Source organism: Chiloscyllium punctatum, chromosome 9 (genome assembly GCF_047496795.1).
Source record: "Chiloscyllium punctatum isolate Juve2018m chromosome 9, sChiPun1.3, whole genome shotgun sequence".
Taxonomy (NCBI): Eukaryota; Metazoa; Chordata; class Chondrichthyes; order Orectolobiformes; family Hemiscylliidae; genus Chiloscyllium; species Chiloscyllium punctatum.
In genome coordinates, this window is record NC_092747.1 from 4,885,786 (window position 1) to 4,913,301 (window position 27,516).

Here is a 27,516-nt window from a genome sequence, read left to right on the forward strand (position 1 = left end):
GTGTCAGTGTGTGCACACGTGTGTGACAACACATGTCTGTCTGGGTTCGTGAGAGTGAGCATGTGTGTGACAGCATGTGTGCGTGTGTTTGTGTGTGCATGTGTGTCTGTGTGCACGGATGTGTGACAGCAAGTGTATCTGTGTGCACGTGTGTGAGTGCACGTGAGAACATGTGTCTGTGCGTGCGCATGTGAGAGCATGTCTATGTGCGTGCACACACGAGAGAGCATGCGTGTCTGTGGGCACACGGGTGTGAGGTGAGACCACTGATCCGTTACAGGTGATGCTGTGCTTTCAGGCTGCAATATCACCATGACAGGCAGATGGAGCAATGCAGGAGCTGGTCTAGTGTCACGCTGCTCTGCAGGACACTGCCTTCACAGTGACACCTGATGATGGGACAACTTGTAGCAGTCAGGAGAAATACACAAACAAACTGAAAAATGGAGCAATACCTCCCCCTGGTGGTTACATTGGCAACTGCAGGCATTCAGTAAACGAAAACAAATAGACTGTCCCAAATTGCATCATTCCTCTGGATACCACATAGTGGCTGTACTATGTCCTGCTGCATTCTGGATTAGTGGTGTTGGAAGAGTACAGCAGTTCAGGCAGCATCCGAGAAGCAGTAAAAACGATGTTTCGGGCAAAAGCCCTTCATCAGGACTGCAATCCACCAACTCAGGCCTCCTGAGCAGCTTGGATTTTAATCTCTGGGTCAAAATCCTGGAATTCCCTCCCTCAGGGTGTTGTAGGTCAATCAACAGCAGTGGACTGCAGCGGTTCAAGAAGGCAGCTCACCCCCCCCATCTTCTCAAGGCGCAACCGGGGACAGGGCAATAAATGCTGGCCGGCCAGTGACACCCACGACCCATGAGAGAATTTTAAAAAGCACCATCAGGCAGGTTTCCTGATTCCCAAGCTCTGAAATTCCCTCCCTAAACCCTTCCACCTCACTCCTTTTGGGTAGTCAGGAGGGGAGTTACCTGCTGCAGGATTCCTAGCCTCTGGCCTTTTCTGGTAGCCACTATATTTATATTTAAAACAATCATCATGGAGAAAAGGGATTGAGAAAAGTTATCAGACCCAAGGGCTGACAATTCCCCAGGCCTTGATGAACTTTGTCCTCGGTGCAAAAAGAAGGGCTGCTGAGCTCCTGGATACACTGGAGCTAACTCAAAATTCTCCAGATTCTGGAAGGATTGCACTGTGGAAATGGAGAATTACAGGTAGTTCTCCTGTAACACGATGGCTGTGTTCTTGTGCAACCCCACATTATAGAAAAATCACACTTTAGAAATGTCGGCGATGTAACCACGTTCCACCCAACGTGATTTTAAAAGTTCACACTGTGGAAACAGTGTCCCCAATTCATCAATCGTGTTACACCAAATTCACACGAATGAAACGTGGGCTTTAACAGAGCCACCTACAAAGAAAACAGGAGCAGTCATTCGAGGGTGCACCGCCAATCATTATGACCGTGACTGATCATCCAACTCAATTGCCTGTTCCTGTTATTCCCCCCCCCATACCCTTTGGTCCCTTTAGCCCCAACTGCATCTCCAACCCCCATCCTGAAAACACTTCATGTTTTGGCCTCAACTGCTTTCCCAGGCTCCACACTCTCTGGGTGAAGACATTTCACCACATCTCGGTCCGAAATGACCTATCCCGTATCCTTAGATTGTGACCCTGGTTCTGGACTCCCCCAACATTGGGGCATCATTCCCTGCCTGATCCTATGAATATTTTATAGGTTTTTTTTCCCAGGATTTAGGAGATCCCCCTCATTCTTCTAAACTCTGGTGAACAGAATCCTAACCAATCCGGTCTCTCCTCATACATCAGCCCCGCCATTCCAGGGATCAGTCCGAGAAGCCCTTCACTACCCTCCCTCCATCACCAGAACATCCTTCCTCAGGTAAGGAGACCAAAACCTGCAAATCTGGTGATTTTCCTCTGCACTCCCTCCAGTGCAATCCCATCCTTGCTATAGTGCGGGGACCACAACTGTACAGAGTACTCCAGCTGTGGCCTCACCAAAGTCCTGTACAGTTCCAACACAACCTGCTCTTATGTTCAAGAGACATGGTTAATGAATCTCACATTGGCAGCTGCTGGAATACAAATTGAATTTCAAAGAAAATTAATTTAATGGTAACTATTGTCAATTGTTGTGAAAACCCATTTGGTTCCCTTAGAAAAGGGAATCATTACATCTCACACATGACTCCAGACCCAATGCAGTGGGGTTAATTCTTGACTCCACTCTGAGATGGCCAAACAAGTCACTCAGTTCATGGGCAATAAATACCAGAGGAACCAGCAATGCCCCATACCCCACAAACTAACAAAGCAAAAATCAGATGTTCCATATCAGACCAGAAATTGCTGGAGAAACTCGGCATATCTTGCAGTATCTGTGAAGCAAGAAAATACCGTTAACATTTCATGTCCTGTGACCCTTCTGATGCTGTATATTTGAGCTGTACAATACACTCTGAAGGATCGAGACTTAAGAGTCATCAAGAATCTTTCACATTCAGGTAAATTTGCCTGACAACAGCCCTCTGATTGGTTGAGCTGCAGGATGTTAAGAACTTGTAAGCACTAGGGCAGCAGCAGAACAAAATCTTCTACAGCCTGCAGACAGAAAGGATCCATCTCTCCCTGTCTGTCCCCACCGTGTGGGAATAAGACAGAAGAACCAAGAAAGCATAAAAGAAACAATTCTAAAACAAGACCTAGGTCCAACCGACCAACCATATTTTTAAGAATGATCATCACAAAGACAAACATAATTTGTCATCACCCCTAAAAGGAAAAAAGGCCATGAGAAAATAGCTAACAAAAACAGAAATTGCTGGAAAAGCTCAGCAAGTCCAAGGAAAGGTCACCGGACCAGAAACATTAACTCTGATTTCTCTCCATAGATGCTGCCAGACCTGCTGACTTTTGCCAGCAAATTCTGCTTTTGTTTCTGATATACAGTATCTGCAGTTGGATCAGTTTTTATGAGAAAATAACATCCCACCTTGTTGTGTGAACCTTTGAGCTTCAGGATTCAGTTTACCCTATCTATTTTCTGTCATTCGTTGATCCTATTAAAACATTTATCATAGAACCCCTACAGTGTGGAAACAGGCCATTTGACCCAACAAATCCTTTCTATTCTCTTGCTAACGTTAAGTGTGTTACAATAAGGAGGTTATGTTTTCTGTTAAAGATAACATCTCGTGTGAATTGCTTTTGTTCTGGGTCACACAGCTTGGTCACGTTGGTGGTCTCGCGGACATTTTATACATTCTGTGGCAGCTTGTCTAACTGTGGTGCAGAACTGTCAAGAGCATTGTGCGTAGTTAAGTTGTCACTTAAGATCTTGGTGGAGTTGGATGCAGAAATAATGTTGCTCATTTAAGACTGAATTGGGAAACATCCTCTCTCAGAGGATCATACATCTGTGGAATTCTCTTCCCCAGACAGTAGCTGTGGCTGGGTCTCTCAAATAGTTTTAAGGCTGAAGTGAGTAATCCTTGATTAAAAAGGTAAGACAAAGGATAAACGGAATACACAAGACGGTAGCGGCCAAAGTCAGATTGTATTGAATGGTGAAGCAGGCTCGAGGGGCCGAGTGGCCTATGCTTGCTCCTAACTCGTACATTTGTAAATGGCACTGCCTACCTGTTGACCTCAGATGCATTGTTCAAAGCGAGCGGCTTCAAGCAGCAAGTGACCTGAGGAAATAAAAGAAACTGAGGGTCAGTTACATCACACTGGGAACGCCAAGGGTTCCCACACAATCACAGTTATTGGCACCACTAACCCATGTGAGATCCAAACGGATTACAGAAAAGGAGGAGGCCATTGAGCCTCTCAAGCCCATCCCACCAATCAATGGGATCATGATCTGTGGAATTCCCTGCCCAGGGAAGTGGGTGAGGCTTCCTCATAGCTTTAAAAACTTGCAAAGATAGATAATTCTTTGAACGGTAAAGGAATTAAGAGTTATGGTGGGAGGGTGGGTAAGTAGAGCTGAGTCCAGGAAAAGATCAGCCATGATTGGGGCAGGCTCGAAGGGTCAGATGTCTAGATCAGAGTGGTGCTGGAAGAGCACAGCAGGTCAGGCAGCATCCGAGGAGCAGGAGAATTGACGTCTTGGGCGGAAGCCCTTCATCAGGAATGAGGCTTATTGGCCGAGGGGGCTGAGCGATAAATGGGAGCGGGGTTGGGGTCAGTGGGAAGATAGCTGTGAATGCAACAAGTAGATGAAGGGTGTGGAGAAGGTGATCGGTCGGAGAGGAGGGTGGAGCGGATAGATGGGGAAAGTGATGGACAGGTCAGGAGGGTGGTACTGAGTTCGAGGCTTGGGACTGGGATAAGGTGGGGGGAGGGGAAATGAGGAAACTGACTGGGAGGGTTCCAAGGTGGAAGATGAGGCATTCTTCCTCCAGGTGTCGGGTGGTAAGGGTCTGGCAATGGGAGGAGGCCCAGGACCTGCATGTCCTCTGACGGAGTGGGAGGGGTGTTAAAGTGTTCAGCCACAGGGCAGTGGGGTTGGTGGATGTGGGTGTCCCAGAGATGTTCTCTGGGACATTCTGCAAGTTGATGTCCTGTCTCCCCGGTGTAGGGGAGACGCCATCGGGTGCAACGGACACAGAAGATGACATTAGTGGAGGTACAGGTAAATTTCTGTCGGATGTGGAAGGACCCTTTGGGGCCTTAGACAGAGGTGAGGAGGGAGGAGTGGGCACAGGCTTTACACTTCCTGTGGTGGCTGGGAATGGGGTGAGGGTTGGTGGAGGGGCAGGGATCTGACAAGGGAGTCGTGGAGGGAATGGTCTCTCTGAAATGTGGAGAAGGGTGGGGAGGGAAATATATCCCTTGTGGTGGCATCTGTTTGTAGGAGGAAGTGGCGGAGGATGATGTGATGTATACAGAGGTTGGTGGGTGGAAGGTGAGGACCAGGGGGCTCTGTCCTTGTTGCACTGGGAGGGGTGGGGTTCGAGGGTGGAGGTGCAGGAAGTGGATAAGATGCAATGGAGGGCATCCATCGTCAACCATGTGGGGTGGGGAAATTGTGTCTTTGAAGGAGGAGGCCATCTGAGAAGCTCCCCCCACCCCTGACCTATCACCTTCTCCCTCACCTCATCTACCTATCACTTTCCCAGCCACCTTTCCTCCAACCCTGGCAACATCCTTGTAAATCTTTCTGAACCCTTTCAAGTTTCACAACATCCCTGCCATAGTAGGGAAACCAGAATTGCACACAATATTCTAAAACTGGCCTAACCAATGTCCTGCACAGCAGTAACGTGACCTCCCAACTCCTGGACTCAATACTGAAAGCACACCAAACACCTCCTTCACTATCCGACTCCACTTCAAGGAGTTATGAACCTGCACTCCAAGGTCTGAGGGCTAAAGGGACCAAAGCATATGGGAGAAAGTGGAATCAGGATACTGAGTTAGATGATCAGCAGCAATCATATGGAATGGTGTAGCAGGCTTGAAGGGCCGAATAGGCTACTCTGGTCTAATTTTCCATTTTTTTTTCTCTGACCTATCTCTGCAACATTACCATCTTCAGTCTGCTACTCACCATCTGACTCTGATGATCTGCTGTAGCAATAAACCAGGGCAGCTGCCAGGGTGCAGAAGCTGCCCACTGTTCCAAGTGCCCATTCTCCTTGATCCTCGCCTTGCTGTGATCGCCTCCTTGTGGCCACAGCCTCCAACTGCAGCCGGGTAGTAGCTCGAAGCTCCACCATGTGGCCGCACTGCGGAGCTGCAGCTCGGAGACCCGCAGCCTGCGGCCCCAAGCGGTGGGAGGCCGGATGTGCAGCTCGGAGGCTTGTAGCCAGCGGCCCCGGCGGTGGGAGGCCGGATGTGCAGCTCGGAGGCTTGTAGCCAGCGGCCCCCGGCGGTGGAGGCCGGATGTGCAGCTCGGAGGCCTGTAGCCAGCGGCCCCGGCGGTGGGAGGCCGGAGCTGCAGCTCGGAGGCCTGTAGCCAGCGGCCCCCGGCGGTGGGAGGCCGGAGCTGCAGTGACCCACGAGCGGTCGCCGGGGGCCTGACAGACGCTTCGCAGTAACGGCTGCCCCCCAGGCCCCAACGCGGATCTGTTGGGGACAGCGCCACGGCCCGGTTCCCGCAGCGGCGATAGCAGTAGCCGACGCCAAGACCGGACCGGCGCTCGGAGTGCAGCCGGCCCGAAGGTAGCGCGTTACCAGGGCCGTCGCCCTGGAGATCGCCATCGTGCCGTAAAATGGAGAGCTTTGCCTCAGGCAACGGGAGGGCACTCACTTTACGGCCGCTTGACCGCAACGTCACAGACAGCACTGCGCAGCTGCGGTGGCCCCGCTACCCTCTGGGAATTGTAGTTCCGCCGGAAACAAATGAACTACATTACCCAGAGGCTCGTGCGCCATATATGGTAATGATGATGATTATTATTGTCACGTACTTCACAATGAAAAACATAATAAAATACAAAGACAAGTTTCAACTGTTAACACACTCTACAGCTATTTGAATATTTTAAAAATAAAAAGATGATGCTGAAAAAAAGTCCATCTTTGGCCAACTCCGCCATGAGCCATGAGATGGCTGACCAATGACTGCTGCACTGCCAACCTCCACCCCCCCCCCCCCCCCCCCACAGTCTGTCCACCCACCCCTACCCCACCCTGCCAACCCTGTCCACCCATCCCAACCACATCCACTCCTTCACTCGGGCCACCGACGCTGGAGTCACCACTGTCCATTGCGGGGCAACTCACTGATGGGCTGCCAATGCAGGTCTCTGTGGGATCCACACTCGCCCTCCCTCCCCACACAACAGGAGCTCCCAGCTCCACAGCCACCAACGCCTCACTCGGGGCCTACAGTAAACAGGAAGCTGGCGCGACGCCAATAACTATGAGACCCCTCTGGGTCCACCACAACCAAGAATGACCACTATGGGCCTACAGCAACCAGGGTCCCCATTCTGGGCTTACCACAACCAAGAGTCCATGCTCCAGGCCCACCTAACCAGAGGCCCCCCACTCTGGGCCCACCACAACCAAGCACGCCTGCTCTGGACCCGCCACAACCAAGAGTCCTCACTTCAGGCCCACCACAACCGGGGGTCCCCGCTCTGGGCCCACACAACCAAGAATCCTCCTCTGGGCCCACCACAACCAGGGGTTCCATTCCAGGCCCACCAGTACCAAGGCGTCCCTGCTCCGAGCCCACCACTGCCAAGGGTCCCTGCTCCAGGCTCCACCACTACCAGGAGTCTCTGTTCCAGGCCCACCATTACGAGGTATCCCCGCTCTGGGCCCACCACAACCAGGCATCCACACTCTGGGCCCATCACAATCAATGGTCCCTGCTCCGGGCCACCACAACCAGGTTCCAAATTCTGCGCACACTATAACCAGGGATCCTTGGCTGTGCTGAAGCTGTTGCCTCACCAAGGAGTCCCACTCCAGCCACTCTCCTCTGTGATGTCACCACTCTTCCTGTGCCCAAGTTCTGTTCCTTTCCTCAGCCACTGATGATCCTCCTGTTCTGCAGTGGGTCCGGCCTGAAATAAAACATTGTCATGGTGGCCAGCTGTCCCTCTTCCTTCACCACTTCCCACCATCTCACAGCATCCTCCAGTTAAAAAAAGTCTCTGGCTAATTGAGGTAAGGGGAGTGGGTATGTTTTAAAAAATGGTAATGGTCAACAGGCCTGCTTACTGGCAAGCTGACACAGGCGCACTGCCCACTCCATGCAGTTGTATGCTGGGGTTTGCAGTCCATTTGATGATCCTCCAGCCTCTCAGAGCCCACTCAGGACAGAACCAGACCAAACCTTTTGAATGTTTTATTCCAACCCACTCCCTCCACCGGAATCGCACACGTGGTGTATTGGACTGAACCTCTATCTGGAAACCCATCAATCCCAAGTGGAAGCAGGCCCTCATAGAATTTTAACAGCACAGAAGGAGGCCCTTCAGTCCAGCATGTCCTGAGTTTGGTCATCAAGCATCCATCTAATCTCATCCCATTTTCCCAAACTTCTCCTGTGGCCTTGTATGCTATGACATGTCAATCGTTCTTGACTGTCTTGAGAATATCTGCCTTTCGCACCTTTTCAGGCAGTGAGGTCCAGATTCCTGCCACCATCTGGGTGAAAAATCTTTTCCTCAAATGCCTTCCTGCTCCTTTCCTAAATCTATGCCTCTGGTTATTGACCCCCTTGACTAAGGGGAGGACCTCTTCACCAGTTAGAATAAAACAAAGAACTCCGGAGGTTGGATATCTGAAAGCAAAACAGAAATTGCTGGAGAAATTCAGCACGTCTGGCTGCATCGGTGGGTGAGAAAGCAGAATTAATGTTTTGAATCCAGTGTAACTCTGCTTCTGATCTGAAGAGGCACCGGACCCAAACTTTCCCCACAGTGCTGCCAGACCTGCTGAGTTTTCCAGCAATTTCTACTTTCTTTTCCCTAGTTACTCTGTCATTCGGACATCTCATTCAGATCCAACCTCAGCGTTCTCTGCTCTAAAGAAACAACCTCAGTCTCTCTACTCTCTGTATTCATAGCTGAACCATTCCATCACAGGCAACTCTCAGGATTCTCATTCCAGGAATCTTACCTGTCCCCTCTCCAGTGCAATCGCACTCTTCCTATTGTAGGAGACCAGGACTACACCAAATATTCCAACTGCGGCCTGACAAACATTATGTACAGGTTGGTCATAATCTCTTTATTCTTGCATTCAATCTTCATTCTTTAATCTTGAATTAATCCCAATGCCGAAGGGCTGCCTCAGAAGGGGGGATGGCATCATAATATGATGGAGGATGCATGAAGCCATTCAGTAAGCCTTCATCAACAGGAGACACCTTAGGAGCATAGGAAATGGAATCTGGGAATATAGGTCATTCGGGCTCTCAAGTTTTTTGCTAATTTATTCATTTTGTGGGATGTGGGGTGTCCCGGGCTGGGCCCAGTATTTACCCCCTATCCCTATTTGCCCCTTGAGTAGGTCGGGGTGAGCTGCCTCCTTGAACCACTGCAAGTCCATGTGCTGTAGGTCGACCCACAATGCCCCTTAGGGAGGGAACTCCAGGATTTTGACCCAGTGACAGTGAAGGAACAGTAATACATTTCCAAGTCAGGATGGTGAGTGGCTTGGAGGGGAACTTGCAGCAGATACGTTCCCTGTCCTTGCCCTTCCTAGATGGGAGTGGCCATGGGTTTGAATCTTTGGTGAATTTCTGCAGTGCACCTTGTAGATAGTACACACTGATGCTACTGAGCATCAGTGATGGAGGGAGTGGATGTTTGTGGATGTGTGGCCAATCAAGTGGGGGGGCTGCTTTGTCCTGGATGGTGTCGAGCTTCTTGAGATTTGTTGAGATGCGACCACCAAGGCAAGTCTTCCATTATTCAGTAAGATGGGGCCAAACCACATTTGGAATATTGCAAGCAATTTTGGGGCCCCACATTCAAGGATGGATGTGCTGGGTCCAGAGGAGATGTACAAGAATGATGACAGGAATGAAAGGCTTGTCATATGAGGAGTGGGTGAGGTCTTTGGGTCTGTACTCGATTTAGAATAATTTAGAAGTTTAGTGAGATGAAGGTGAACCTGACTGAAACTTACAGAATCCTGAGAGGCCTGGATAGAGAGGATGTGGAGAAGATGTTTCCACCAGAGGAGAGACTAGGACCCGAGGCCCAGCCTCAGAGTGAAGGGACAGCCCTTTAGAACTGAGATGAGGGGAATTTCTTCAGCCAGAGGGTGAGGAATCAGTGGGACTCATTGGCAACAGAAGGCTGTGGAGGCCAAGTCATTAAGTGTATTTAAGACAGAGATAGATAAGTTCCTGATTAGTAAGGGGGGTCAAGGGTCACAGGAAGAAGGCAGGAGAATGGGGTTGAGAAACATATCAGCCCATGGTGGAATGGTGGAACAAACTTGATGGGCCGAATGGCCTCATTCTGCTCCTATATCTTATGGTCTGATGGGGCTGCTTGAATTGTGGCCTCTACTTCATACTTCTGGTTAGCCCTGATTCCTTCAGCTCCTTATTAGTTACGAGTTCATCTATCTCTGTCTTAAAGATACTCGAGAAAAACAATTCTCCACTGCTCTCTGGGGAAGGAAAATTACCCAGACTCACAAGTGTCGTGAGTGAAGATAATTTCTCTCATTTATGTCTTAAAGACCCCTTATTTTTAAATGAGCTAAAATCCTGGAAGAGTCATTGAGCTATACAGCACGGAATCAGACCCTACAGTCCAATTCGTCCATGCCAACCAGATATCCTTAATTAATGTTAGCCCATATCCCCCTAAACCCTTACTATTTGTGTGCCCATCCAGATGCCTTTTAAATATTATAACCGTATCTGCATCTGCCATTTCCTCTGGCATTTCATTCCACATCTGAATCAGCCTCTGTGTAAGAAAGTTGCCCTTCAGGTCCCTTCTAAATTTTTCCCCTCTCACCTTAAAGCTACGTCCTCTAGTTTTCAACTCTCCCACCCCTGGAAAAGACCTTGGCTGTTTACCCTATCCATGCCCCTCATGATTTATAAACCTCTATCAGGTCACCCCTCAGCCTCTGACACTCCAGGGAAAACAACCCCAGCCTGTTCAGCCTCTCCCTGTAGCTCAAATCCTCCAACCCTGGCACATCCTTGTAAATCTTTCCTGAACCCTTTCAAAACATCCTCTGCTAGGAAGGAGACCAAAACGCACACAATATTCCAAAAGTGGCCTCACAACATACTGTACAGTCACAACATGACCTCCCAACTCCCACACTCAATCCTTACCTTTCCAAATGCATGTAAATGTTGTCCCTCAGACTCCCTTCAATGATGTTACCCCCCTCCCCCCCCACCCCACCCCCCCACCCCCCTCCCCACACTGACGTCAGGCTAATTGGTCTATAGTTCCTTGGCTTTTCTTCCATCCTTTCTTAAATAATAGCACCACATTAGCCAAGCTCCAGTCTCCCAGTACCTCACCCCACGGCTGTTCATGATATAAATATCTCGGGAGAAAGTGAGGTACTACAGATGCCGGCAATCAGAGTCGAGAAATGTGGCAGTGAAAAAGCGTAAGTAATTCCTGAAGAAGGGCTTACATCCGAAACGTCGACTCTCCTGCTCCTCGGACGCTGCCTGACCTGTTGTGCTTTTCCAGCATCACACTTTTCAACTTGATACAAATACCTCAGCAAGGGGCCCAGCAATCTCTTCCCTAGCTTCCCACAAAGGAGGTGTGGGAATAATATTCACAAGCACAATACTAGAACTGAGAGGCCATATGTATTAGAATTGACTGAAGATGCTGGGATATTGTCCTGAGCAATGAGAAGGCAGTGAACTGACAGGAGTGTCTGTGATTACGGAAGGATGTTTTTGTGATCGCAGCACAAGGACAAGTCAAAACTCTGAATAAAATCTGGCTAGATAGTTTATTTAATGTTTACTTGTTCACATGCTGGTCAGTCACTGAATCATGTTTACTCAAGGCTTCAGACTTACTTTAACAACAGAGCAGACGTTTATTACATCCAAGAAGAAATAAGAGTAAATATGCAACAAAGGCTGGAGATTGCAGTGGGTCTCACAGCATCCATGGAGAGAGAAAGCTAACATTCAAGTCCAGATAGAGTCATAGAGTCATAGAGATGTACAGCACCGAAACAGACCCTTCGGTCCAACCCGTCCATGCTGACCAGATATCCCAACCCAATCTAGTCCCACCTGCCAGCACTTGGCCCATATCCCTCCAAACCCTTCCTATTCATATACCCATCCAAATGCCTCTTAAATGTTGCAATTGTACCAGCATCCACTACATCCTCTGGCAGCTCATTCCATACATGTACCACCCTCTGTGTGAAAAGGTTGCCCCTTAGGTTTCTTTTATATCTTTCCCCTCTCACCCTAAACCTATGCCCTCTAGTTCTGGACTCCCCGACCCCAGAGAAAAGACTTTGTCTATTTATCCTATCCATGCCCCTCATAATTTTGTAGACCTCTATAATGTCACCCCTCAGCCTCCGACGCTCCAGGGAAAACAGCCCCAGCCTGTTCAGCCTCTCCCTGTAGCTCAGATCCTCCAACCCTGGCAACATCCTTGTAAATCTTTCTTGTTTTGAAACATTAGCTTGCTCTCTCTCTCTGTAGATGCCGTCTGCCCCGTTGTGAGCTGTAGCATTTGTTCATTTTCAGTACAGATTCCAGCCTCTGCAGTACCTTGCTAATATATTAAGAATGAAGACAAGCTATCTGAAAGTGGATGACATTTTGAATGGCTGCAAATCACAGACCAAACAAACTTTCAACCTTTTTCCCAAGACTGTCCATTACATAGATTTAAATCCATGGAAATTCTACTCCTATTTCAACCCTTGAAGTTTCATTTTAATTAATTAATAGAAAAATAGTAAATAGGAGCAGTAGGCCATTAGGCCCTTTGAGCCTGCTCCACCGTTCAATATGATCATGGCTGATCATCCAACTCAGTCCATGTTCTGCTTCCCCTCCCCCATACCCTTTGATCCCTAAGAACTATATCTAACTCCTTTTTGAAAACATCCTTCATGTCTTCTTACATTTCTTTGTTGTGGACTGTTCAGACAATGAGTGAAGCCCTTTCCAAACTGACCATCATAAACCTCCCACAAATCTGAGAGCTTAAACTTTCTCAGTCTCAGAACCTGCAGATTTTGTCCCCAGACTGTCCTGGTTTGAAAACTTTACAGACTGGACCGTTCTACACTTTTCCTGAACTGCCCCGAATTCTTCTCCCAGGAAGGACACTAAACCTGCTTCTAACCACAGCCTGGGGTCATCTGGTGAACTAAACTGGGTTCTGAAATCAATTAAAACAAAAAAAAACTTCTGAAATTCAAAACTAATGACCTTACTCTCTTGTTGAAAACCAACAGTATAAACATCTGTCAATTAAAAACATAAAGGACTTGCAGTCACCAGCTCGCTGACACATAAGGACTCTCTGACCTAGTGTGTTTGTTTGAATAAAACCATTTACAAAAGTAACAATACCTATATGAAATTAAAACTTTAAATTTAGAAGTTTTTCTTCACACTTAATAAGGGTTAAAAACAAAGTGCTTTCAGACAGAAGGAAAAGCAAAACAAGGCTCATAAACATAAGACACTTTTAGTCCAGTCCCTGTCCTATGAGTATTTTATGGGGAATAGTGTAGAGGGAGCTTTACTCTGTACCTAGCCTCATGCTGTCCCTGTTCTGGGAGTGTTTGTTGGGCAACAGTGTAGAGGGAGCTTTATTCTGTTTCTGACCCCATGCTGTCCATGTACTGGGGGTGTTTGTTGGGGGACAGTATAGAGGGAGCTTTAGTCTGTATCTAATCTTGTACTGTCTCAGCCCTGGGGGAGGTTAACAGGGATAGTATAGAAGGAGCTTTACTCTGAAGTTAACCCCAGGGATACACTCCCACCAGTTGAAAGGTTATTCTTTCATATCCTAGTTTGGAAGATTTGAGCCCAGCTCCAGTGCCCGTGCTGTAGGGGTGCTGTCCTCCTGGCAATGGTGTGCAGGGTTGACCCTTGTGCTCTATTGACCACTTACTAGGGATAAAAATCACACAACACCAGGTTATAGTCCAACAGGTTTAATTGGAAGCACATTAGCTTTCGGAGCGACGCTCCAGACAATTACCCGATGAAGGGCGTCGCTCTGAAAGCTAGTGTGCTTCCAATTAAACCTGTTGGACTATAACCTGGTGTTGTCTGATTTTTAACTTTGTACGCCCCAGTCCAACACCGGCATCTCCAAATCATGACTCACCAGGGAGTTACCCTCAGTCTCCTGGCCAACGTCACGCCGAAACAGAAAGTATCGGTGTGTGGGATCTTGCTGTGCACAGAGTGGCTGCAATGCTATTTAAAATACAATGATGACTACACTCCAAAAGTATTTAATTATCACTAAAGCACTTTGGCACATCCTGCATTTGGGATAGGTGCTACAGTAATGTACATTGATCTTTGAAGTCTTGATGGGAAATGAACAACTGCCCTTTAATTTCAGACACAACAAGAAATGAACAACTTGAGAAACAGCAGGGGTGACGGATAAGGCCAAAGAGGAACAGACAGTGGGGAAAATAATGATTCCAAACTTAGAGTGAAGGAACAATCAAATTACAACGATATGGGAATTCTAAATAATTCAAAAAGCCCTAGGACTCAATTGTGAAGCATTTGCCTGCGTTTTTCATCCTATTTTCTTTAGCACGAACACACCAGTTTATTATTCAAACACTGTACCACTCCAGGAGCATATACAAAACAGTGACTCCAGCACTTGCAAAGCAGCTGGCAGGGAATACCTCCTGTTTATCATTAAACTTCAAAAATGGTTTAATGGACGTACCCGCCAGTATCAGATACAAGCTCCCTCTGCACTGTCAACCGTCAAACACTCCCAGGACAGGGACAGCATGGGGTTAGATACAGATTAAAGCTGCTTCTACACCATACCCAGTCTAACACTCCCGGACAGGGCAGCTCCGAGTTAGATACAGAGTAAAGCTTCCTCTACACCGTCTCCATCAAACACTCCCAGGACAGGGTTAAAAATCAGACAACACCAGGTTATAGTCCAACAGGTTTAATTGGAAGCACACTAACTTTCGGAGCGACGCTCCAGACAATCACCTGATGAAGGAGCGACGCTCCGAAAGCTAGTGTGCTTCCAATTAAACCTGTTGGACTATAACCTGGTGTTGTCTGATTTTTAACTTTGTACACCCCAGTCCAACACCGGCATCTCCAAATCCCGGGACAGGGACAGCATGGGTCTGGAATCGCATGTGGTCCAGACCAGGAAAGGAGGGTAGATTTCCTTCCCTAAAGGACATTGGTGAATCTGATTGGATCAGCCAACAGTTATTTACCGTCACTAGATTCTTAGACTTTCTGGAGCACAGCAAAAGGCCCTTCGGCCCATTAGTTCCATCTGTTCAAAAAACATTTTACTCAAGTTTCACTGTCTGCCTGGGGGTGAGTTAAAACCTCGAGCCATAAAAAAAAGGACCAGAAGGAGGCCATTCAGCCTCTCCAGCCTACTCCTCCATTCAATAGGATCATGGCTGATCCGAAATTCCTTACATCCACTTTCCTGCTCTTTCCCAGTAACCCTTGATTGCTCAACTGATTCAAGAATCTCTCTAAATATCCACAAGGACTCTGTCCACACAGCTCTCTGTGACGAGGAGTTCCAAAGACTCCCAACCATCTGAGAGAAGAAATTGTTCCCCATCTCAGTCTGAAACTAGTGCCCCTTTATTCTGAGAGTATACCCTTTGCTCTGTGGAACCCTGTCCCCAGGCAGGGGTTTTGCATTACTGATGCAGTCACAGACAAGAGTGTGGGTGCTGGAAAAGCACAGCCAGTCAGGCAGCATCCGAAGAGCAGGAGAGTCAACATTTCGAGCATGATCTCCACATTCCTGATGAGGATTGGATGAAGACTCTCCTGCTCCTCGGTTGCTGCCTGACCTGCTGCGCTTTTCCAGCACCACACTTTTTGACTCTGATCTCCAGCATCTGCAGGCCTCACTTTCTCCTCCTTGATGCAGTGACAGTCCCCAGTACGTCACCGTATCTGCTTCTGCCTCATGGTGGAGCAGCTAAAGATGGGGGTGCTCGAAGGACCCTTCCTGGAGGAACACAGAGATCTCGGAACAGGAGGAGGTCACAAAGCCTGAGCTGGGTTTGAATTCAAACAGGGATGAGAATTGGAGGATCAAAAACCTGTGCCGCACAAATTGTTAGAGGGCTTTTCGACTCTAGAAAGACATTGCAGCTTTTAAAAATAGCTTCATTGGCTGGGCATTTATTACCGTCCCTAGTCACCCCTTGAGAAAAAAAGAGAACAAAGAAAATTTACAGCCAGGAACAGACCCTTTGACCCTCCAAGCCTGAGCCGATCCAAATGTACTGTCTGAACCTGACGGTCAATTCCTAAGCATCTGTATCCTCCTGCTCCCCACTGACTCATGCATCTGTCTAGACGTATCTTAAATGAATCTACTGTGCCTGTCTCTACCATCTCTGCTGGCAACGCGTTCCAAATGCCCACCACCCTCTGGGTGAAGGACTTGCCGCGTGTATCCCCCCTTGAAAGCGTGACCTCATGTTATTGAATCCTTCACCCTGGGAAAAAAGCTTGTCTCTATCCACCCTGTCTATACCCTTCAGGATTTTATAAAGCTCAATCAGGTCCCCCTCAATCTCCTTTTTTCTAATGAAAATAAACCTAACCTACTCAACCTCTCTTCATAGCTAGCACCTTCCATACCAGGCAACAGCCTCGTAAACCTTCTCTACACCCTCTCCAAAGCGTCCACATCCTTTTGGTAATATGGCGCCCAGAACTGTACACAGTATTCTAAATGCAGCCTTCTTGAACCACTGCAGTCCATTTGCTGTGTGTAGACCCACAATGCCCTTTGGGAGGGAATTCCAGGATTTTGTCTGTGCTGTTCCCTATCGTGACCAGATTGGAATGGTCACCTTCCCACCAGGTGAAGGTTATTTGCTGTGAACTGCACCTGGTTCAGAGTTCAAACTTTTGCAGAGTCCCCATGGACTGAAGGAGTGCACTTATAAGAGTCTCTGCAGTGCTGTGAAACAATCTCTGAACATCAAACAGACAGTGTTTTGTTTTCTCATCCTTGGAAGCCTTCTTGGCACCTGGCAGAACAGGAAACCCGAAACTGTCCATTGGCCCGCTTGAGGATAGAGGGATACGTATGACTTTATCCCTTGGCAATTACCTTCCTGGATCTCAAGGGTGAGGCAGACTCTTCCTCACCCATGGTCCTAGTGCCCAACATCAGCCTGAAACAGCTCCCTCAGCACTGATGTCAATAAGCAGGCAATATAGCATGGAAGTAACTGGTGGGAGGATCAGAGGCAGGGTGAGGAAGAATAGATTTTCTCCCAGAGGTGATTGTGAGTGAAAACTCATGACGAGGAAAGGTGGCTGAGGCAGGAAGGACCAACACGTGATCCTACAGACCTGAGGGAACATCATCAACACTGTCTCGTCAACAGTTTGGGGTAAAGCGGGAAAATTAAATAACAAGAACGAGTGTTCTCCAAGACACAGACACTGGGTCCACATCCACCACCCAGTAACCCAGGAACATCATCAGAATGTCCCACTGAGACTATCCCAACACAGGCTCTCCCCACAGCAATGGACTCTAAGGAAATGTCCCAAAAACTCCACAAAATCTCTGCTCCTTTCTCATCGACCCAGGGATCCAATCACAATTCAAACGGCAATCTACATCAAAATGGTGTAAAGAGTTTCCAATGAACAAGAGAGAGGTCCTGAGAGAGACAGAGGCAGAGGCAGAGGCAGAGGCAGAGGCAGAGGCAGAGACAGACGGTGGGGGGGGGGGGGGGGGGGGGGGTGGGGGAGGTGGGGATGGTGGAGAGAGAGAGAGAGAGAAAGAGAGAGAGGCAGAGAAACTGAGAGAGGGAAAGAGAAAGATATGGCGATAGAGAGAGAGAGACAGAGAGATAGAGAGAGGGAGAAAAAGAGGGGAGGGACATAGACAGATATAGAGAGAGAGACAGACAGACAGAGAGATAGACAGACTGACAAAAAGAGACAGAGAGAGGGAGAGGGAGAGATAGAGACAGAGACAGAGAGACAGAGACAGAGAGACAGACAGTCTGACTGGACAGAGGGAGAGAGACCAGAGAGAGGGGGGAGAGAGAGAAACAGAGAGAGAGAAAGAGAGACAGATAGACTGACAGAGGGAGGGAGAGGGAAAGAGAGAGAGACAGAGTGACATAGAGAGAGACAGAAAGAGAGAGAGAGAGACATTGAGAGAGACCAACAGAGAGAGAGAGAGAGAGAGAGAGAGAAAGAGTGAGAGACGGAAGCAGAGAGCAGCTGCTCAAGATGATAATTCATCTTCATGATAACTGATATCCTCTCCGTGCAGGAGAGTCTGAAACAGAAATTGCCAGAGAGACTCAGTAGGTCTGGAGAGAGACACAGAGGTAATGTTTCGAGTCCAGTAACACTTCCTCAGTCACATGCATTCACTTAATTTGTCTGTTGGGGCGTCGGTCAGGCTAAGATACAGTCGTAAGAATGTATGGTCAGATAGTGGGCCATTCTGCCCATAGAACCTATTCTGCCTTTCAATAAGCTAACCTGGTTGTGGTCTCAACCCCAATTTCCTTCTGTCCACTCATAACCCTAACTCCCAACCCCTTAATCTGAAGCCCCTCAGGCAGTACTTTCCAAACCCACGACCACTTCCATCTAGAAGGACAAGGGCAGCAGATACATGGGAACATCACCCCTGCAGGTTCCCCTCTGAACCACTCACCATCCTGACTTGGAAATATATCGCCATTCTTTCAGTGTCACTGGGTCAAAATCCTGGAATTCAGAGTTGGTCGTTTAGGACTGAGATGAGGAGAAATGTCATCACTCAGAGAGTGGGGAGTCTGGGGAATTCTCTACCACAGGAAACTGTGGAGTTCAAAACATTAAATATGTTCAAGGAACAGAATTACGTTTCATTCTTAGGGCTAAAGGGCTGGGAAGAGAGTGGGCACAGGGCACTGAGTTGGGCAAATGTTTCTCTTTCAGATTTATTAATTGAATTTCAATTCCACTAGTGCTGTGTAGGATTTGAACCCATGTCCCCAGAGAATTAGGTTGGACCGTTGATTTGTTCATCCAACATTGTTACCATGACACCAATATCTTGTGCATGGAAGAGGAAGCTGGGTAAACACACAAGAAAATAGAACGATATGAGGATGGCACTTAAAGTGTGTTTAGAGGAAGCTCCAATCATCAGCATAACTAGATGGGCAGAATGGCCTGTTTCTGTGCTGGTTGTTTTTTGGAATTCCACATCTTCTCTGGCCGTGAGGTAAAAGGCCTGTTTTTTTTCTCTGTCCTTGAAACTGAGCACAGCAAGGGTTAATGCTGTCTAATCAAATTCGATGTCATCTATTTACTAAGTGAGCTGGCAAGACAGCTGAAGAAACTTCTGGAATCAGCAGGTCATTTTAATATTACTAAGGCTTCCTGGTCACTGGTGAGCCACACAGGAACATGTCTGGTCTTCCCAGTAGAGAACAGTTCAATGTAAGCACAGCTCGGAGACAGTGTTACAGCTCATCACCAGAATTCAGAAAGCACAAGAGTTAAAGGGACAGAGGGATTGGACTAGGGCAAGCGGTGATGTTAAATTGGGAAGTCGAAGGTTGAACGGTGATAAGGATTGTTTGCTCTTTTTGTTTAGAATATCAAAGGATTTGATAATCCACACTGTCCAAGCACAGGCAAACAGAACACACTGTCTGTGCTTGACAAGGAGGTACCAGTATTGGACTGGGGTGGACAAAGTTAAAAATCACACAACACCAGGTTATAGTCCAACAAGTTATTTGGAAGCACTAGCTTTCGGAGCACTGCCTCTTTATCACCTGATGAAGGAGCAGCACTCTGAAAGCTAGTGCTTCCAAATAAACCTGTTGGACTATAACCTGGTATTGTGTGATTTTTAACTTTGATGAGGAAGGTAGAGTCAACACCGGGCTGCAGAAACAGAACTGTATTGAGTGTATGTTATAAAATACAGCCATTCTGCCCATCTGCCCTGTGCTGGTATTTATCCTCCATGTGATACTCTTCCCACCCTCTCTTCCTGTCACCTTATCCTTCTGTTTCTTCCTGCACTTTCCACCAACTCAGCAACTGGGTGACTCGATGGGATGGGCTCCCGGAGGCGATGGTGAGAGCACTCTGTATTGGACACTCGTACAAATGTCAGGGATAGCAGCAGGACTGAGCCATTCAGCCCTTCGAGCCTGCTCTGACACGCGATGTGATCCAACCCAGTCTCCTGTTCCTGCTTTCTCCCCCATACCATTTGATCTCTTTCGCACCAAGAACTATATCTAACTCCTCCTTGAAAACATTCAATGTTTGGGCCACAACCGCTTTGTGTGGCTGAGAATCCCACAGGTTCCCCACTCACTGGGTGAAGACATTTCTCCCCATCTCATTCCTAAATGGCCCGCCACACGTTTCCTTAGACTGTGACCCCTGGTTCTGGACTCCCCCAACAGTGGGAACATCCTTCCTGCATATACCCTGTCCAGTCTTGTTAAAATGTTATAGGATTCCAGTGTAAACTCAATGAATTTCTTTCAGACAATCAATGGGTTATGGTGCAATATTTCTCAGTGGCCAATCAGTTGGCTAACTGACCTCCTCTGTTTTGTCTCAAACTTGGCTCATTGCTGACCAGGTACATTCCCTCAGGATTCTCCTGCTTATTGCTAATAGTTCGGATAGCTGTCTCCTTCCTATTCCTGTTATAGAATTATCACAGCACAGAAGACCATTCAACCCATCATGACTGTACTGGGCTATCCCAAGGGACAATTCATTTCCTGTTCCTTCCCACAGTCTCTGTGCATTCCTACTCCTTGGATATTTAGAAAAAGTGGAGACACTTACAGCACAGAAAGAGGCCACTCTGCCCACTGTGTGCATGCTGACTGAGAAATGAGCCAGCCCACTGACTCACAGTACTTCCCAGCATTTGTCTGAGTCCCTCTGGGTTTATGGTTCAGGTGTGTTTCCAGACACTTTTTACATGAGATAAGGGATCCTGCCTCTACTCCCCTTTCACTCAGTGAGTCGATCCCTGCTCCCTCTCTCAGAAAGTCGATCCCTGATCCCTCTCTCAGAAAGTCGATCCCTGATCCCTCTCTCATGAGTCCAAGACCCTGATCGCCCTCTCAGTGAGTCAATCCCAAATCCCTCTCTGAGTAAGTTGATCCCAGATTTCTCTCTCAATGAACAAAGCTTTCCTCATTTCCCCTTTCACCTTTCCAACAATTAATCCCAATTTTTGCCTCCCCCCGGTCACTGATCCTGTTACAGGGGTAAGTAGGTGCCTTCTGTCAACTCCATCTGGAACCCTAACAACTCTACACATCTCAATCATTCATCCCCCTCCTCAAAACAAACCCCAGAGCTTCTGAATCAAATGCAGTGGATTGTGCCTGCGTTAAGACCTGATGAGTTGAGGTGGGGATGGAGCTATGATCTTTTGAGCGGTGGGCAAGGATGGTTGGAGTTTGGGGGTGGGGTTTAGGAGAGAAGGAACACAAAGTGTTCCACAGAAACATAGAAACTAGGAGTGTCCAGCCTTTTCCACTATTTAACATGATCATGGCTGATCATCCAACTCAGTCCCCTATTTAACATAGAACAGTACAGTGTAGCAACAGGCCCTTCAGCCCACCATGTCTGTGCTGACCATGATGCCATTCTGTACTAAACCCATCTGCCTGTACATGCTCCATATCCCTCTCTTCCCTTCCTGTCCATGTGTCTGTCTAAATGCCTCTGAAACGTTGCTATTGTATCTGCTTCTCCCACCTCCCCTGGCAGCGGGTTATGGGCACCTACCACCCTCCGTGTACTTGCCTCGTACATCTCCTTTAAACTCTCCCCCCTCTCACCGTAAACCTGTCCTGTAGTGTTTGACATTACCACCCTGGGAAAGAGACTCCAACCATCCACTCTATCCATGCTTCTCCTTGTTTTATAAACCTCTACCAGGTGACCCCTCAGCCTCTGACACTCTGGTGAAAACAATCCAAGTTTGTCCAACCTCTCTGATACACACCAATCCAGGCAGCATCCCGGTAAACCTCTTCTGCGCCCTCTCCAAAGCCTCGACATCCTTCCTGTAGTGTGGTGACCGGAACTGCACGCAACACTCAAAATGTGGCTGAACTGAAGTTTTATACAGCTGTAACATGACTTGCCAAATTTTCTACTCAATTTTTTGAGTAGATTTTTTTTATACTCAATGCCCTGAACGAGGAAGCCAAGTGTACCATACACCTTCTCTACCACCGTATACATTTGTGTTGCCACTTTCAGAGAGCTGTGGACTTGTACAGAGATGTACGGGGCAAGTATTTTACACAGAGGGTGGTAGGTGCCCGGAACCTCAATTATCCAAAGGACATGGGCAGGGAGTATTTCTTTAGGTTAATCGAATTCTGGATTATCAAATGTTAAATATCAAATAGTTGAGCCAAACATCGGGACCTTGCGATCTTGCTGGATAATCTGATATTCTGATAATTGAAGGCTGGATAATCGAGGTTCCTCTGTACCCCAGATCCCTCTGGATATCAATGCTCCATTTACTGTACACCTTCCTCTTGCGTTTAACCTCCCAAAATGCATCACCTCAAAGGTGTCCGGATTTAACTCCATCTGCCATTTCTCTGCCCTATCCCTCTACCCTCTGTTCCCAAAGGCTCAAGAACGCCCCTAACTCCTTCTTGAAAACATTCAATGTTTTGACCTGAACAGCTTTAATTTAGAACATAGAGTAGTGCAGCACAGGGTCAGGCCCTTCGGCCCACCGTGTCTGTGCTGACCATGATGCAATTCTAAATCCATCCCATCTGCCTGCACATGGTCCTGTGACAGAATTCCACAGGCTCGTTGTTCCCCTTTGATGGCGTCATCTGAATGCAGCAGGGTTCCTTGCTATTTATTGCAGAAAGTAGGGAAATATTGTTCCAGCTGTGGGAGGCCACTTCTGAAATACTTTGCAGGATTTTGGTTTCCTTATTCAAGAAGAATGAACATGCATTTGAGCAGGTTTACTGACTGACACCTCAGTGAGGTGGTAGTGTTACCTTCTGTGGAAAGGTAGGACAGGCAGGGACTGTATCCATTGAGTTTCGGAGAATGGAAGGTGAAACTGAAAGATAGAATCTCCCTGCGACAGGAAGGATGTTGTGAAACTTGAAAGGGTTCAGAAAAGATTTACAAGGATGTTGCCAGGGTTGGAGGATCTGAGCTACAGGGAGAGAGGCTGAACAGGCTGGGGCTGTTTTCCCTGGAGCGTCGGAGGCTGAGGGGTGACCTTATAGAGATTTATAAAATCATGAGTGGCATGGATAGGGTAAAAAGACATCTCTGGGATAGAGGAGTCCAGAACTAGAGGGCATAGGTTTAAGGTGAGAGGGGAAAGATTTTAAAGGGACCTGAGGGGCAATTTGTTTTGTGCAGAGGATGGTACGTGTATGGAATGAGCTGCCAGAGGAAGTGGTGGAGGCTGGTACAATTACAACATTTAAAAGGCATCTGGATGGGTGTATGAATAGGAAGGGTTTGGAGGGATATGGGCCAAATTTAGGATATCTGGTTGGCATGGATAGGTTAAATGATAAGACATAGGAGCAGAAATTAGGCCATTCAGCCCATCGAGTCTGCTCTGCCGTTCAATCATGGCTAGTAACTTTCTCAACCCCATTCTCCTGCTTTCATCCCGTATCCCTTGATACACAAAAACCTATCTACATCTTAAATATACTGAATGAGTTTTTTTAGATTAGGTTCTGTACAGTGCGGAAACAGGCCCTTCGGCCCAACCAGTCCACACCGACCCTCTGAAGAGTAACCCACTCAGACCCATTTCCCTCTGACTAATGCACCTAACATTATGGGCAATTTAACATGGCCAATTCACTCTGACCTGCACATCGTTGGACTGTGGGAGGAAACTCACGCAGACACTGGGAAAATGTACAAACTCCGCACAGTCACCTGAGGTTGGAATTGAACCTGGGACCCTGGTGAAGTGCTAACCACTGAGCCACCGTGCACCCGAGTTGGACCGAAGGGTCTGTTTCCGTGCTGCACCGCTGTACGACTCTGGTTGACATCCCCATGACTGTGAGGCAAAGGGACCGGGTTAAGCGAATGAGATCTGACAAAGGCCCAGGAGGGAAGCTGAAGGGAGGCGCTTAGGACCATGCGGAAGCCCTGGCACCGAGCTGTCAATCACCGGCAGGTTCCCAGGGCTGGGGCTGGGAAGGTGCAGTGTCCCTTTAAACCGGAGGATCCAGGCAGAGAGAGGGAGAGGCTGCAATTAACCGGGGGATCCGCTCTACAAAATCTGCTCCAATTCACCCCTCATTAATTTTGCAAAACAAAAACAATCCGGAATTCTCAGGGGATTGAATTGAATTCGTCTCCCTCCAGTTGCATCCCTCTCCCTCTCTCTCTCTGTTGGTTGTTGTTGTTTTGGGGGGGCAGAGGGGGTTTGGGGGTCTGTGATTCTGACCCTGACCCTGACCCTGACAGCAGCAGCTGGGGGGGGTGGGGAGGGAGGGGGTCCAGCAGAAATGGCCAAGGAGACGGTGCAGGTGCCGGACGATGGCGATTTCAGATCGTTCCGGGAGGAGTGTCACTCGGAGAGCGGCTGGTCCCTGAAACACGACGGGTCGGGCATCAGGGTCTGGGTGCAGATGACCGAGGGAGACAGAGCCCTGCACAGGATTAAGGTAACACCCGGGGGTGTGGGGGAATGGGGTGGGGTAGGGGGGAGACTCCTGCAAATACCCCCCGGAGCTGCTGTCTCCTGGATGCCTTCCTGCAGCTCCCTCAATGTGACAAACATTGACCATGTCCCCACCCCCACCTCCTCCAATCCCCATCCCCTCCACTCCTCACCTCCTCCATCCCCCATCCCCATCCCCATCCCCTCCACTTGCCCCATCCCCATCCCCTCCACTTCCCCCATCCCCATCCCCTCCACTTCCCCCATCCCCATCCCCTCCACTTGCCCCATCATCACCCCCTCCATGGCCCATCCCCACCCCCAACATCACCCCCTCCACACCCCCAACATCACCCCCGCCACACCACCAGCATCACCCCCGCCACACCACCAGCACGTCCCCCCACCCCCAACATCACCCCCCACACCCCCAACATCACCCCCTCCACATCCCCAACACGCCCCCCCTACACCCCCAATATCGCCCTCTCCATGCCCCCAACATCACCCCCTCCACACACCCAACATCACCCCCAACATTGCCCCCTCCACACCCCTAACACGTCCCAATATCACCCCCTCCACACCCTCAACATGCCCCCAACATCACCCCCTCCACTCCCCCAAAATCACCCCCTCCACTCCCCCATCATCACCCCCTCCACTCCCCCAACATCGTCCCACCACATCCCCAACACGCCCCCCTCTACACCCCCAATATCGCCCTCTCCACGCCCCCAACATCACCCCCTCCACACTCCCAACACACCCCAATATCACCCCCAACACATCCCCAACATGCCCCAATATCACCCCTCCACACCCTCAACATGCCCCCAACATCACCCCCTCCACATCCCCAACACGCCCCAATATCACCCCCAACACGCCCCAATATCACCCCCAACATGCCCAATATCACCCCCTCCACACCCCCAATATCACCCCCTCCACACCCCCAACACGCCCCAATATCACCCCCTCCACACCCCCAACACGCCCCAACATCACCCCCTCCACTCCCCCAACATCAACATCATCCCCTCCACTCTGCCAACATCGCCCCCTCTGCTTCCCCCATCCCCACCCCCTCCGCTTCCCCCATCCCCACCCCCTCCGCTTCCCCATCATCACCCCCCTCCACCCCCCCTTCCTCACCATCCCCATGCCCCAATCCCACCCCCATCCTCACCCCCCTCTACCCCATTCCCAACCCCCCTCTTCCCCCTCCCTACCCCATCTGCTCTTCTTGGTTATATGCCTCGCCATGATCTCCTGATTTAGACCATAGGTATCGGAGCAGAATTAGGCCCTTCGGCCCATCTTGTCCATGCTGACCAGATTTCCGAACTGAACTTGCCTGTATTTGGCCCATATCCTGCTACATCTTTCCTATCCATGTGCCTGAACAATTTTCTTTTAAATGTGATTGTACCCACTTTTTAAAAATAGAACCCCACTTACTCTGGTAGCTCGCTCCATGCACGCACCACCCTCTGTGTGAAAAAGTTGCCTCGGGTCTTTTTTAAAATCTTCCACCTCTTAGCTTAATCCTATGCCCTCTCATGTTGGACTCTCCTACCCTGGGGAAAGGACCTTCACTATTCACCCGATCCATATCCCTTGTGATTTTATAAACTTCTCGATGGTTAATTGATCATGGTTCATAGAGTCATACAAACTCAATGGGCACGGAAACAGACCCTTCGGTCCAACGCGTCCATGCCGACCAGATTATCCCAACCCAAACTAGTACCACCTACCAGCGCCCAGCCCATATCCCTCCAAACCCTTCCTATTCATATACCCATCCAAATGTCTCTTAAATGTTGCAATTGTACCGGCCTGCACCACTTCCTCTGACAGCTCATTCCATACACGTACCACCCTCTGCATGAAAAGGTTGTCTCTTAGGTCGCTTTTATATGTTTCCCCTCTCACCCTAAACCTATGCCCTCTAGTTTTGGACTCCCCAACCCCAGGGAAAATACCTTGTCTATTTACCCTATCCATGCCCCTCATAATTTTGTAGACCCCTATAACATCACCCCTCAGCCTCCGATGCTCCAGGGAAAACAGCCCCAGCCTGTTCAGCCTGTCTCTGTAGCTCAGATCCTCCAACCCTGGCAACATCCTTGTAAATCTCTTCTGAACCCTTTCAAGTTTCACAACATCTTTCCGATAGGAAGGAGACCAGAATTGCACGCAATATTCCAACAGTGCCCTAATCAATGTCTTGTACAGTGCGACACGACCTCCCATCCCCTGTACTCAATACTCTGACCAATAAAGGAAAGCATACCAAACGCCTTCTTCACTATCCTATCTACCTGTGACTCCACTTTCAAGGAGCTATGAACCTGCACTCCAAGGTCTCTTTGTTCAGCAACACTCCCTAGGACCTTACCATTAAGTGTATAAGTCCTGCTAAGATTTGCTTTCCCAAAATGCAGGGCCTCGCATTTATCTGAATTAAACTCCATCTGCCACTTCTCAGCCCATTGGCCCATCTGGTCCAGATCCTGTTGTAATCTGAGGTAACCCTCTTCGCTGTCCACTACACCTCCAATTTTGGTGTCATCTGCAAACCTACTAACTGTACCTGTTATGCTCGCATCCAAATCATTTATGTAAATAACAAAAAGTAGAGGTCTCCGCACTGATCCTTGTGGCACTCCACTGGTCACAGACCTTAAAAACAACCCTCCATCACCACCCTCTATCTTCTACCTTTGAGCCAGTTCTGTATCCAAAAGGCTAGTTCTCCCTGTATTCCGTGAGATCTAACTTTGCTAATCAGTCTCCCATGGGGAACCTTGTCGAATGCCTTACTGAAGTCCATATAGATCACATCTACTGCTCTGCCCTCATCAATCTTCTTTGTTACTTCTTCAAAAAACTCAATCAAGTTTGTGAGACATGATTTCCCACGCACAAAGCCATGTTGACTATCCCTAATCAGTCCTTGCCTTTCCAAATACATTTACATCCTGTCCCTCAGGATTCCCTCCAACAACTTACCCACCACCGAGGTCAGGTTCACCGGTTTATAGTTCCCTGGCTTGTCTTTACTGCCCTTCTTAAACAGTGGCAC

The 27,516-nt window shown here is 48.6% G+C and overlaps 2 protein-coding genes across 3 annotated transcripts in view; one reads left to right on the top strand and one right to left on the bottom strand.

The window, feature by feature from the left end:
* Nucleotides 1-6,297, bottom strand: part of clpb (ClpB family mitochondrial disaggregase) — a 110,855-nt gene extending 104,558 nt beyond the window's left edge. The window contains 9 exon segments of the mRNA XM_072576757.1: nt 3,685-3,710; nt 3,712-3,737; nt 5,603-5,746; nt 5,749-5,871; nt 5,874-5,927; nt 5,930-5,971; nt 5,974-6,067; nt 6,069-6,188; nt 6,190-6,297. Coding sequence (XP_072432858.1) covers nt 3,685-3,710; nt 3,712-3,737; nt 5,603-5,746; nt 5,749-5,871; nt 5,874-5,927; nt 5,930-5,971; nt 5,974-6,067; nt 6,069-6,188; nt 6,190-6,255 — 695 coding nt within the window. The 5' untranslated portion in view covers nt 6,256-6,297.
* Nucleotides 6,298-24,247: 17,950 nt separating this feature from the next.
* Nucleotides 24,248-27,516, top strand: part of stard10 (StAR related lipid transfer domain containing 10) — a 30,640-nt gene continuing 27,371 nt past the window's right edge. Inside the window, exon 1 of one of the 2 annotated variants that reach the window (XM_072576761.1) lies at nt 24,248-24,426. In XM_072576761.1, coding sequence (XP_072432862.1) covers nt 24,268-24,426 — 159 coding nt within the window. In that variant the 5' untranslated portion in view covers nt 24,248-24,267. The remainder of the gene's footprint in view (nt 24,427-27,516) is intronic. The other variant, XM_072576760.1, reaches the window with a different exon arrangement.